The following is an 11,500-nucleotide window of genomic DNA, read 5'->3' on the forward strand; positions in this document are numbered from 1 at the left end:
GATCTGCCTCTGCCCGTGGCGTCACGCGCATCATCATCATCATCATCACGCACGCGCCGGCCCCCCTCAAACAGCCTACTCGATCCGCAGAGCAGCCTTTGCTGCAGTGCATAAACGAGCAGCGGAGAGGAGGACCTGACCCACACCTGAGACCTCACAGAGACACAACACGCAACTCACGGTCACGCCTGTTAGAAGAACGGTTTACTGCTGGGTTACCTGAAAAAAGGGGATTATGAAAAAGTTTAACCGATGCTAGTTATAGAAGTATATGTATAGAGTATATGTAGCATAACATAACACAACATAACATAAAATAATATAACATAATGTAACGTACTATAACATAACATAATATAATGTAACATAGTATATTATAATACAATATAATATAACACATAACTGAGAGTATTTGTGAGCATTTGTACCTGAGAGTATCCATATGTTTCTGACAGTATTTGTGAGTATCTGACAGTATCTGTAAGTTTCTAAGAGTATCCGTGAGTATTTGTGAGTATGTGTGAGTATCTGACAGCATCTGTAAGTGTCTTTAAGTTTCTGAGAGTATCCGTGAGTATTTGTGAGTAACTGACAGTATCTGAGAGTGTCTGAGCTAACTGTGTGTGCTCTTAATGAAACAGAGTGTTTTGGCTCCTCCTCTGTCTCTGACTGCCCATTACTCGTTTCTGCTTTGGGTGGATATCTGTGGGCGAGTGTCATTTTTTATTCTTAATATTTCTAATCACTCTCTGGACCCTCTGATGCTGATGCTGTGATCTTGAGGACATCGACCTGAGCAGCGCTCCATTTTCTGTGTAAAAACTTAAGCAGAGCCTTATGGGGCGCCGTTTGTAAACTGAAACATGCCGAAATTAACGGCAACATTTTTCCACATTTAGCTCTAAATCTTACAAAAACATGTTTTTTCGAGTCATTTTTTACAACATTTAGTAAAATATTTGTAACTTTTCATATTTAAAACAGGATTTTAAATGTTAAATCTAAATGCTAAATGTTAAATCTAAATGTTAAATGTTAAATCTAAATGCTAAATGTTAAATCTAAATATTATATTTAAATGTAAATGTTAAATGTTAAATGTAAATATTATATTTAAATGTAAATGTTAAATCTAAATGCTAAATGTTAAATCTAAATGTTAAATGTTAAATCTAAATGTTATATATAAATCTAAATGTTAAATGTTAAATCTAAATGTTATATATAAATCTAAATGTTAAATGTTAAATCTAAATGTTATATATAAATCTAAATGTTATATATAAATCTAAATGTTAAATCTAAATATTATATATAAATCTAAATGTTAAATGTTAAATCTAAATGTTAAATGTTAAATCTAAATATTACGGGAAACTAAATATTTAGCTAATATGCAAATTTATTGTACGGGTCAACGGAAATACCAAAATAAAAGCTTCAAGAAAACCTCCCGCGCTAAAGTGTGCCGGTCGTGGTCAGGTTCTGTGTTTGCGCTCCTCTCACGGTCACTTTTGACTGCCATGAGCTGCTTCACCTATTCCCTACCAGCATGTCCAGCGATTTAGCTGAAAACATTGGAAGAGCCGTTTTGTCGGCCATCCAACGATTCAGCGGTAGTGCACCCTCGACCTCACAAACGCCGCAGCACTTGGTAAGTTTATTGTATAGCATTTTGGACGGGTTGATAGCAGTGTTAGCAAAACTAGCAAAGCTAAATTACTTAGCTAGTCCTCAATTATTTCATTTGGTAGGCAGCAGACAGAGATCGAACATCATACAACTCTATTTATTTATTTGGTAGGTAGGTAACAGTCGTTCTTGATGTAAATGTTTCCTTAGGAATCCAGCAATGCACCTGGACCAAGTAGACCCGCCGTCTCCACTGGGATACCATACCGCTCGGTAGGCCTTCTTACACATATCATTTAATTTATTTATCATGAAATTTCCCCTTGTGGGACTAATAAAGGTATGTTATCTTATCTTAGCTGACTGGTTTTGATATACAGTCAGGTTCATAAATATTTGGATACAGACACATTTTCTAATGTTGCTTCTGTACATTACCAGAATGAATTAAAAATGAAATGACTCCAATGCAGTTGAAGTGCAGACTTTAAGTTTTAATTCAGTGGGTTGGACTAAATGAATGCATAAAAATGTGAGGGGGAAAAATTAATTTGTAAACACAATCCTATCATGTCAGAGGCTCTAAAGTAATTAGACAAATTAAATAACTGAAAATAAAATGATCATTTCTATTACTTTATTCAAAACCCTTTGTTGGCAATGACAGCCTGAAGTCTTGAAGTCATGGACACCACCAGATGCTGGCATTCCTCCTTACTAAGGCTCTGCCAGGCCTTTACTGCATTGGCTTTCAGTTGCTGTTTGTTTGTGGGCCTTTCTGTCCAAATTTAGTCTTCAACAACTGAAATGTATGCTCAATTGGGTTAAAATCCAGTGACTGACTTGGCCATTCAAGAATATTCTATTTCTTTACTTTATTAAAGTCATGGGGTGCTTGGACTGTATGTTTTGGGTCATCTTCCATCTTTATTATTAAATGCTGCCCAATCAATGTGACTACTTTTAGCTGGACTTAAGCAGACAAGTATGTCTCTGAACACATTCAGCTGCTTCAGTCCTGTGTCACATATTCAGTAAACACTACCAGTGCCACTGGCAGCCATGCACGCCCAAACCATCACACTGCCTCTGCCATGTTTTACAGATGATGTGGTATGCTTTGGATCATGAGTCGTTCCACCCTTCTCCATACTTTTTTCTTGCCATCATTCTGGTAGAGGTTGATCTTGGTTTTATCTGTCCAAAGAATGTTTTTCCAAAATTTTGCTGGCTTTTACTAGATGTTTTTTTTTTTTTTTGTTAAGTCCATTCTAGCCTTTCTATTCTTGAGGCTTATGAGTGGCTTGCACCTTGCAGTGAACCCTCTGTATTAGGGCTGTTCGATATGACGATATGAAAACATCTATCATTTCATATTATACACTATCATTTGTTCTGTGGTGTCGCAAAATAAATTTTACGTCAATATTTTTCATCGTTTTGATGGTCACTGTAGTGGCTGTATTAATTTCTTAATTTTCTTTTTTCTGTTATGTTCTCTTTGACCGCATGTTGTCTGTTCACAGTAAAATTTTCAAAATGCAAACACTACGTCTCAAATCAATTCCAGGCCTTTTATCTGCTTAATTGGTAATGACATCATCATTTTAATATGGATACCCTAAATTAAAGCTGAGTCTGCACATCATGTTCATGATATAATTATGATTGGAAAATGTTTCAGTAAACGGGCAACAAAATAAAACTTGTTAGGGTCCAAATACACACTGACCTAACTGCAGGCCTTTTCTACTCTAATTGAGTGCTCAAAGCACTTTATACAACAGATCTCATTTACCCATTCACATGCACAGATTAATACAGGCACTTTTTCTGTCCAACATTCGCACACAGTCATACTCAGATAAACCCATTGGGAGCTCTAGATTAGAGCACCTGGGGACTGAATCACCAACTTGACCAACAATCATCAAATGCTAATCTACAAGATACAAAAGGTTCAGTTTTCTGTGTAATGGGTAGACAATAGTAAGATGGTCTGAGTCTACAGTTTGTTTGTTTGTTTGTTTGTTTGTTTGTTTGTTTTAATGAACAGATAACAGAAACCTTAAGGATGTATTGTAATGCATAGGTGTCTATCTGTGTTTGAATTCATTTCAGGTTCCTCTTCCATCAGTTCCTCAAGCTCATGCTACGCGCTCACATTTTGTGACAAAAAACAAGACCTGCAAACACTATACAAAAGATGTTGTGTGCTTGCCCTTGTCTTCAGCATCAACGTTTCTCATACCGAGAGGAGATTCGAGAGCAAAACTAGCACAAGATGGCCTTATTGGGAAGATCTCCTTTACATCTGACTGGTCTGAAGCACAACTTAGAGAAGAAATAGCAGCAATCTTCAGAAGAACATTTGCACTGTCAACTGGCCAGACATTCCCTTTTGAGTATTTGAGTACAATTAGAGGATGTAAACGACTAATGAAACCAAATGTTTCTAGCAGTTTTCTTTGGGGTGGCCAAGAAGTTGGCTCGATTTGTTACACCACCTGCCTCTATATAATGGCAGGGATACAAAAACCTGCACAGGTAAACATTTTATATTGCAGTGCAGAAATATTTATTGTCTAAAAAGTGAGTCTGTTCCCTTAACATAATTTTATTAATTGTATTAATTAATATTGCAGTTTTAGCAGGTGTAAACAGTTTTTAGTGCAGCCATGTGCCTCTGTGTTACCAGTGATTTGGTGCAACTGTATTTGATTTTATGTAGAACATGCTTTCTTTTCCCTCAGGAGGAACCAGAAGAGCTGTCTGACAGTGACTTTGAAAGTCCAGTCTGCCGGAGAAGACGAGGTATGTGACGTGAATGAAAACCTAGTGAGGTTCTAAGCTCAATGACCAGTTAGATTTTGTTACTGTAGTGCGTAATAATTCCTGGAGGGTTTGTTTGATGAGAGCATCATTAATTTGTCCGATTGGGGCGATCGTGGCTCAAGAGTTGGGAGTTTGCCTTGTAATCGGAAGGTCGCCGGTTCGAGCCCCGGCTCGGACAGTCTCGGTCGTTGTGTCCTTGGGCAAGACACTTCACCTACCGCCTACTGGTGTTGGCCAGAAGGGCCGATGGCGCGATATGGCAGCCTCGCTTCTGTCAGTCTGCGCCAGGGCAGCTGTGGCTACAACTGTAGCTTGCCTCCACCAGTGTGTGAATGTGTGTGTGAATGGGTGGATGACTGGGTGTGTAGAGTGCTTTGGGGTCCTTAGGGGGGACTAGTAAAAGCGCTATACAAATACAGGCCATTTACCATTTTAATGTTTACGGATTATCACAGGTGATTACAGCCAAGGAGGAATATGTGCCCAACTTTCACTTAAACTAATATAAGGATATATAAAGGCTCTGTTAACATTATGAAGCAAGTCATGCTGACCTTCTTTCCTTTGTTCAGTGCATCATGCGTTGTCTACAACACCAGGTGAAAGTGAGGCCAAGCATCAGGAAACAGAGAGCTGCATTCAAGAGAGTGAAAATGAGGGCCAGGCAGAGGGACAGCAGATGTTTCCATATAATATGGCAGAATTTGTGTAAGCTGTTGTCTAGGGGTTAAAGAAATCCTTCATTTTAGATGTTGTTTAGGATATTGTTTTGATGCAGGTTTTCTTGCTGAATGACTGCAACTTTAGGATTTACATTTAATTTTTTTTTTTAATGATGTAGTGTGAGAAATTCTTCAAGGCTGACATGTTTTATGATTTCTAATATCTCTTATCTACTTAGCCCTATTTTTCTGGAGGAAGATGAAGCTCTTGAAGAGGCAATTCAGCGTAGCCTCCTAGAAGAGTCTGATAGACAGAGAGAAGTTCATATTTCAAGGTAAGATTTGAAAGTAACCTTTGATAATTGAATATCTTATTTGCATCTTTACTTGCATCATTTTTTTGCAGTTACACAATTACAAAGGTAATTGCTCATTTCTGACTAATTTAATATGGACTATCACAACATAATTATCTGTTGTAACTCTGTGCACTTGAGTCAAATGTACAGCAAATTTCCATTTTTCCCCAAGATCTGTTTGTCATTGTCCCTTTTTTATATAGGTCTTTTAAGAAGCTCAGCAAAGAAAAAATTGAAGGTCTTCTTAGAGCTCATAGTGAGAAAGTCATTACACCAGGAACAAGACAACTCCATATCAGTCGAGCCAATGTGTGGTCGACTGCTTTGCGTCAGTTCAAGAGACCCAAGTTTGCAGAAAGCTGTGAGATGCTTTATGTCACATTTGCAAGCGATGAACATGATACAGAGGAAGATGCTGCTGACCTTGGGGGGCCAAGGCGGGAGTTTTTCCGTTTACTGGTGAAGGCCATCTTTCAGGACAGTGGTGCTTTTGAAGGTAATATGATTTCATAGACAAACTAACTAACTTACTTACTCAAGGCCTAAAGGCTTGTTGACGACACTCGTTTTTATAATGTTACAAACGCAACAACCACCTGATCTGAACATTGTTTGACAGAACATTAACAAGTTAATAAATGACTACAGATAATAAATCTGTTATGTTCTGTGTGTCTGAAACAGTAAAAAAAAAAAAAAAAAAAGTAATACATTTTTGTCTGTCAATCTCAAGATATCACTTGGGGTCTGTACAGAATATACTTTTTTTTGTGTTATTTTTCAGCTACACCAAATGGATGCACACTGAAATTTAACATCCTACACTTGCAAAATGGAGTATATCGAACCATTGGCAGGATGTTGTCCACGATAATAGTGCAAGGTGGAGAAGCACCTGCCTTTCTCTCTCCACATGTAGTAGACTACATTGTGTCAGGAGACATTCTTCAAGTACACCTAACACCGGATGATATAGGTGACCCTGAGTTAAGAGAGAATCTGAAAAAGGTGAATTGCAATATTATAACAAGAATATTGTAATATTTCCTGTATTCACAAGTCTTCTGGTCTTCTTTTATAATATATAATAAATACACTTTTGGTTATTAGAGGCAATTCCATGTATTATATTTTCAATTTGTTTCCTTTTTGTTTTAAAAAAAAAATATTGGTGAAATACAGCCAAATAAACCAAAACAAAAACGTTTCGAGTCCAATTAAAATGAACCATCTGCAGTATTTGTGTACACTGGTAAAAAAACAAACATTTAAAGTGTTTTTCTTAAATATTTAGGTTGTAAATGCAACAACTCAACATGATTTGGAGGAAGCAGTCAGCTGCTGCGACTCATGGCGATATCAAGTTGAAGGTCTTCCACTCAGTCACCATGGCCAATAAAGATCTGTTTGTGAAAAATGCAGCTCTATACCTTGCAGTTCTGCAACGGCAAAGCTGTTTCGATCAACTAACTGATGGCTTGTCCTACTATGGAGTGAGATTTATATTTTTTCTGTATCAATTGGTCATTATTTTATAATAAACATTTAGAGTTAGCTACTTTTTGTATTTAAAACTGGAATTTAACCATTATTTAAACTTTTCTGTCTAGATTTTATCACTCCTGAGAGAGAACCCCAGTTTGCGTGTTCTGCTTGACCTATCGGGGGAGGACAAAGATCTGACAGCCAGTTTAATTGCTGGGGTTCTCAGGCCAAGCTATTCTGTCCTTGGGAGCAACAGAAGAGTTAGAGAGGAGCTGATGGTGGTCAAATTTCGGGAATTTCTCCAGTGTGTTGAAAGTAAGCAGAAATTCACATATAATGTAGTCTGGCCATGAAACAATTCAGGACACTAAAGTAAAACTTAATTTGTCTTTTTATGTCACATGCACACACAAAACAGGAATAAAGATGTATGATAGCTTACAACTGACAAGCAAAGCAAAGACAACCTCTGTATTTTTTATAAAAACATTAGCCATCATTTAGTTGTTAGCTCAAGCTTTAACTATTTTAGTGTCCCCAGGTTAACGGTGGTTTTTCTTTGTTTTTAGATAAAGAGCTGAGAGACGCACTTGGAGAAAGGACTCTTACCAAGGATGAAGAGGCATTTGTGAAGGCTTTGAGGCCTGGTCACATCTTGGCTTTTGCCACCGGGAGCAGCAAGGTTCCAGCCATAGGTTTTCAACCAGCTCCTAAAATAACATTCATTCACGATGAAAGCAAACATCTCCCGATTGCACACAGATGTGCAAATGAGCTTCAGCTTTTTGTGAATGAAACAACAATGGCTGATGATGCTTCTTTTCATTACTGCTTCTTAGTAGCACTCATGAATGGAGCTTTATTCAGCACCATCTAAACATGTTCCAAAAAAGTGAAATTAAAATGGTGTGTTGGTTAACTCTAATCCTGTTCATTAATTGTAGTTTCAAGTAACTTTGCTTCATACAAGATAGTTGAAATAAATTCAGACTGCATTTAATGTTGAAATGTAATAATTTTCAAAGCTTCAATAGATTTATAAAAATGCTAACTCTGTATTTTCAACGACAAATCAATAAAGTCACTGGTGTAATACAATTAATAATTTTATTAAGCTTTTTCTTTTTTTTAAACAAGGACATTTCAAAACAGTTTATGCACAGAGTATACTAAACATGGTTTGTAGAACAAGCCAGGATTACTTAGACATCTAACAGCAACATTTATTAAGACTATTGCAACTTTACAATGATTAGCACAATACTGTAGATAATCTTGTGAATTGATTTAAAGACTGACTGTTCCGTGTTGATAATTTTCACTGTTATACTGTATTACACTGTTACAGTGTGAATTTGATGGCTTTACTGCAATCTGAATAACTGTTTTTACCCATAAACTAAAAGTGGTTGTAGCCTTCTGAATAGCCTATGAGTCACTGTCAGTCATTAACTCTGAGTCCTTATATGGCAGGAGGCATCACTGCTAGAGCGGAGGGGCTTCTGCAGTAGTACAAAAAACGCATTTGCTGTACAGCATTTAAGAATACTAAGTGTCATCACTCTTTAGAACATCACTGGTATCCTGTGGTTGAGGTCACACATTTACAAGTTTGTTAAAAATATACTGCTGTGTTCGTTGAAACAATGTTTTACCATTATTGTTGTCTTCTTCAAAAGGGTGAATGCTTGTATATAGCTCTTGTAAATCGCTGTCATTTAATGGGACAAACCTACTTTGAGAGTTTGACAAGGAGGGTATGGAGACCTCTGCTGTAGAAAGTTCTGGGTTGTGACGATGAAACACATGAGTTCCGCAGGCAAAAAGCTGGATGGGAGTTCTATTACCTTCAGTGGAAATAGAGTGATTGTTATATCCAGCTTTGAATTCCTTCAAAGTGCGGTTGATTCGTGGTAGAAACACATAATGAAGGCAAAATAGGTCTGTTGCATTTTCTAAGTCTAGGATACCAAGTGATTCCAATTCATAAAATATAGGTGCATAAATGCGGCTACAGTTGTTGTTTAAGTCTCGGTTGAAACGCTCAATCCTCTGGTTGTGCACAGAACTTCCCATTAAGACAGAGCTTTCACCCCTGCTTGCTCGCATGTCCTCCCAAATCTGAGCGTTCTCTCCTCCATGATCAGTCCTGATATGCAGGGGTCTGCCAAATTGTCCAACAGCTGCAGTAAAGAGGGCTTTCACAGTCTCAGCTCGATTATTGCTGGAGCACTGAAGAAACATCAACATCCTGCTGTATCCATCTATTGCACCATGAACAACAAACTTCCAACGAATCAGCTTGTGATTTCCATCTATGTGCCATATGAAATTTGGATGAGGCACAGAATATACTCGCCGAGCAACTGCAGTTCTCCTGGACAGAACACCAGCCGAGTCCACCCTCCGCAGTGACTCTCTTACGCGCCATCTTTGAACCACTATGTTTTTGGAACGCAGATGACCCATCAGCATCACTTCTCCAACATTTGGATGTTCAGTTTTTATCTGGGACACTATCTGATCTAACTCATGGTCACTGATTACATTGAATTTTGACTCTGAGATATTATAGTCTTGCAGTAACTTATACAGAGTGGGCCTGGAGATGGAAAGGATAGATGCAGCTTCAGTAAAAGATGTTTTCAGGGAAAGAACATTTTCCAATTCCTCTTTGGAAATCTGAAGCCTTCCTTGGTAAACATCCTAGAACACAGCACAGATAATCTCAATGAGCACAATTCTATAACAAAAGATGGGTAATTTGAGGAAATTGTACTGTGACAGATTAGCTAGAGAGTAATATTTTATCAATAGTTTTAAAATATGAAAGTGAGCAATCAAAAGACACTTCACAGCAAAAGCAGTAATAAAATATGACGTAAAACTTGTGAATGTTGTTGATGGTGATGTGACACTGCTAGTGATGGACCCCTAAGAAGATGAAATGTATGTAGAATCAGAATCATTACTTTGACAGGATTTAATTTAAGGTGACATATTACACCAAAGAAAAAACAAAAATCAGTCAGCTGAATGATATGTGTAAGAAGGCCTACCGAGCGGTATGGTATCCCAGTGGAGACGGCGGGTCTACTTGGTCCAGGTGCATTGCTGGATTCCTAAGGAAACATTTACATCAAGAACGACTGTTACCTACCTACCAAATAAATAAATAGAGTTGTATGATGTTCGATCTCTGTCTGCTGCCTACCAAATGAAATAATTGAGGACTAGCTAAGTAATTTAGCTTTGCTAGTTTTGCTAACACTGCTATCAACCCGTCCAAAATGCTATACAATAAACTTACCAAGTGCTGCGGCGTTTGTGAGGTCGAGGGTGCACTACCGCTGAATCGTTGGATGGCCGACAAAACGGCTCTTCCAATGTTTTCAGCTAAATCGCTGGACATGCTGGTAGGGAATAGGTGAAGCAGCTCATGGCAGTCAAAAGTGACCGTGAGAGGAGCGCAAACACAGAACCTGACCACTACCGGCACACTTTAGCGCGGGAGGTTTTCTTGAAGCTTTTATTTTGGTATTTCCGTTGACCCGTACAATAAATTTGCACATTAGCTAAATCTTTAGTTTCCCGTAATATTTAGATTTAACATTTAACATTTAGATTTATATATAATATTTAGATTTAACATTTAACATTTAGATTTATATATAACATTTAGATTTAACATTTAACATTTAGATTTATATATAACATTTAGATTTATATATAACATTTAGATTTAACATTTAACATTTAGATTTATATATAATATTTACATTTAACATTTACATTTAAATATAATATTTACATTTAACATTTAACATTTACATTTAAATATAATATTTAGATTTAACATTTAGCATTTAGATTTAACATTTAACATTTAGATTTAACATTTAGCATTTAGATTTAACATTTAAAATCCTGTTTTAAATATGAAAAGTTACAAATATTTTACTAAATGTTGTAAAAAATGACTCGAAAAAACATGTTTTTGTAAGATTTAGAGCTAAATGTGGAAAAATGTTGCCGTTAATTTCGGCATGTTTCAGTTTACAAACGGCGCCCCATTGTGCCTCACCTGCAGATGAGCTTTTACAGTTTTTCTCTTGTGTTTGGAAGAACACGTGATGCACTTTTTATTCTGCATTGTTCTTCCTGTCATCTCATTAGTGCCAATTCTGTGTGAATGCAGGGGCGATGTTTTAAATCCATTTTTACATCGGTAAAAATATCTTTGGTGCAGATGTTTTAAAATGTGTTTTGTGAAATAACATCTGGGTTAGGCGAGTTTACAACTGTATGCCTCCCACTCTTCAGGATAGAACAGATTCACTCAGAGGTGAGAGCATTACATCCATGTGGTGAAAGACTGCAGCCCAAATATTATTAAAAACACAAAATACAGTATTACCTGCTCTCCTGCATTAGAGCTAATAAACTGTAATAACTTAAAATAAGTTGTTTTACAGGTGTAAAAACAAAACAAACCCCACAGCTTTTGCATTCAGTGGGGTTGTGTTA

At 37.0% G+C, this 11,500-nt stretch overlaps 2 protein-coding genes across 3 annotated transcripts; one reads left to right on the plus strand and one right to left on the minus strand.

Annotated features, from left to right (window-relative positions):
* Positions 1–32: 32 nt before the first annotated feature.
* Positions 33–8,071, plus strand: LOC146361807 (uncharacterized). Of its 2 annotated transcripts, XM_084920622.1 has the most exons (11): positions 33–1,654; positions 1,843–1,905; positions 3,754–4,179; positions 4,386–4,446; positions 5,040–5,175; positions 5,369–5,464; positions 5,692–5,984; positions 6,273–6,496; positions 6,783–6,981; positions 7,099–7,288; positions 7,543–8,071. In XM_084920622.1, the coding sequence occupies exons 1-9, from the start codon at positions 1,553–1,555 to the stop codon at positions 6,885–6,887; spliced, it is 1,506 nt and encodes a 501-aa protein (XP_084776748.1). In that variant the 5' UTR covers positions 33–1,552; the 3' UTR covers positions 6,888–6,981; positions 7,099–7,288; positions 7,543–8,071. The 2 variants fall into 2 exon arrangements, with proteins under 2 accessions (XP_084776748.1, XP_084776749.1); XM_084920623.1 differs by lacking the exons at positions 6,273–6,496; positions 7,099–7,288; positions 7,543–8,071.
* A 48-nt stretch (positions 8,072–8,119) lies between these two features.
* On the minus strand, positions 8,120–10,738 carry LOC146361808 (uncharacterized). The gene is made up of 3 exons (XM_084920624.1): positions 10,284–10,738; positions 10,033–10,095; positions 8,120–9,679 (listed from the first exon to the last, which is right to left on the minus strand). The coding sequence occupies exons 1-3, from the start codon at positions 10,383–10,385 to the stop codon at positions 8,570–8,572; spliced, it is 1,275 nt and encodes a 424-aa protein (XP_084776750.1). The 5' UTR covers positions 10,386–10,738; the 3' UTR covers positions 8,120–8,569.
* Positions 10,739–11,500: the final 762 nt, after the last annotated feature.

The sequence above is a fragment of the Perissodus microlepis genome, chromosome 23, assembly GCF_051167445.1.
Source record: "Perissodus microlepis isolate ML-2025 ecotype Zambia chromosome 23, ASM5116744v1, whole genome shotgun sequence".
NCBI classification, from domain to species: domain Eukaryota; kingdom Metazoa; phylum Chordata; class Actinopteri; order Cichliformes; family Cichlidae; genus Perissodus; species Perissodus microlepis.

Bases quoted from the DNA above. Each gene is read 5' to 3' on its own strand.
- LOC146361808 (XM_084920624.1), bottom strand. From the start codon at position 10,385: ATGTCCAGCGATTTAGCTGAAAACATTGGAAGAGCCGTTTTGTCGGCC. The intron at 10,096-10,283 runs GTAAGTTTATTG...ATGTTTCCTTAG, and splicing joins CACAAACGCCGCAGCACTTG to GAATCCAGCAATGCACCTGG. The intron at 9,680-10,032 runs GTAGGCCTTCTT...GCTGTGTTCTAG, and splicing joins CTGGGATACCATACCGCTCG to GATGTTTACCAAGGAAGGCT.
- LOC146361807 (XM_084920622.1), top strand. From the start codon at position 1,553: ATGTCCAGCGATTTAGCTGAAAACATTGGAAGAGCCGTTTTGTCGGCC. The intron at 1,655-1,842 runs GTAAGTTTATTG...ATGTTTCCTTAG, and splicing joins CACAAACGCCGCAGCACTTG to GAATCCAGCAATGCACCTGG. The intron at 5,465-5,691 runs GTAAGATTTGAA...TTTTTTATATAG, and splicing joins AGAGAAGTTCATATTTCAAG to GTCTTTTAAGAAGCTCAGCA.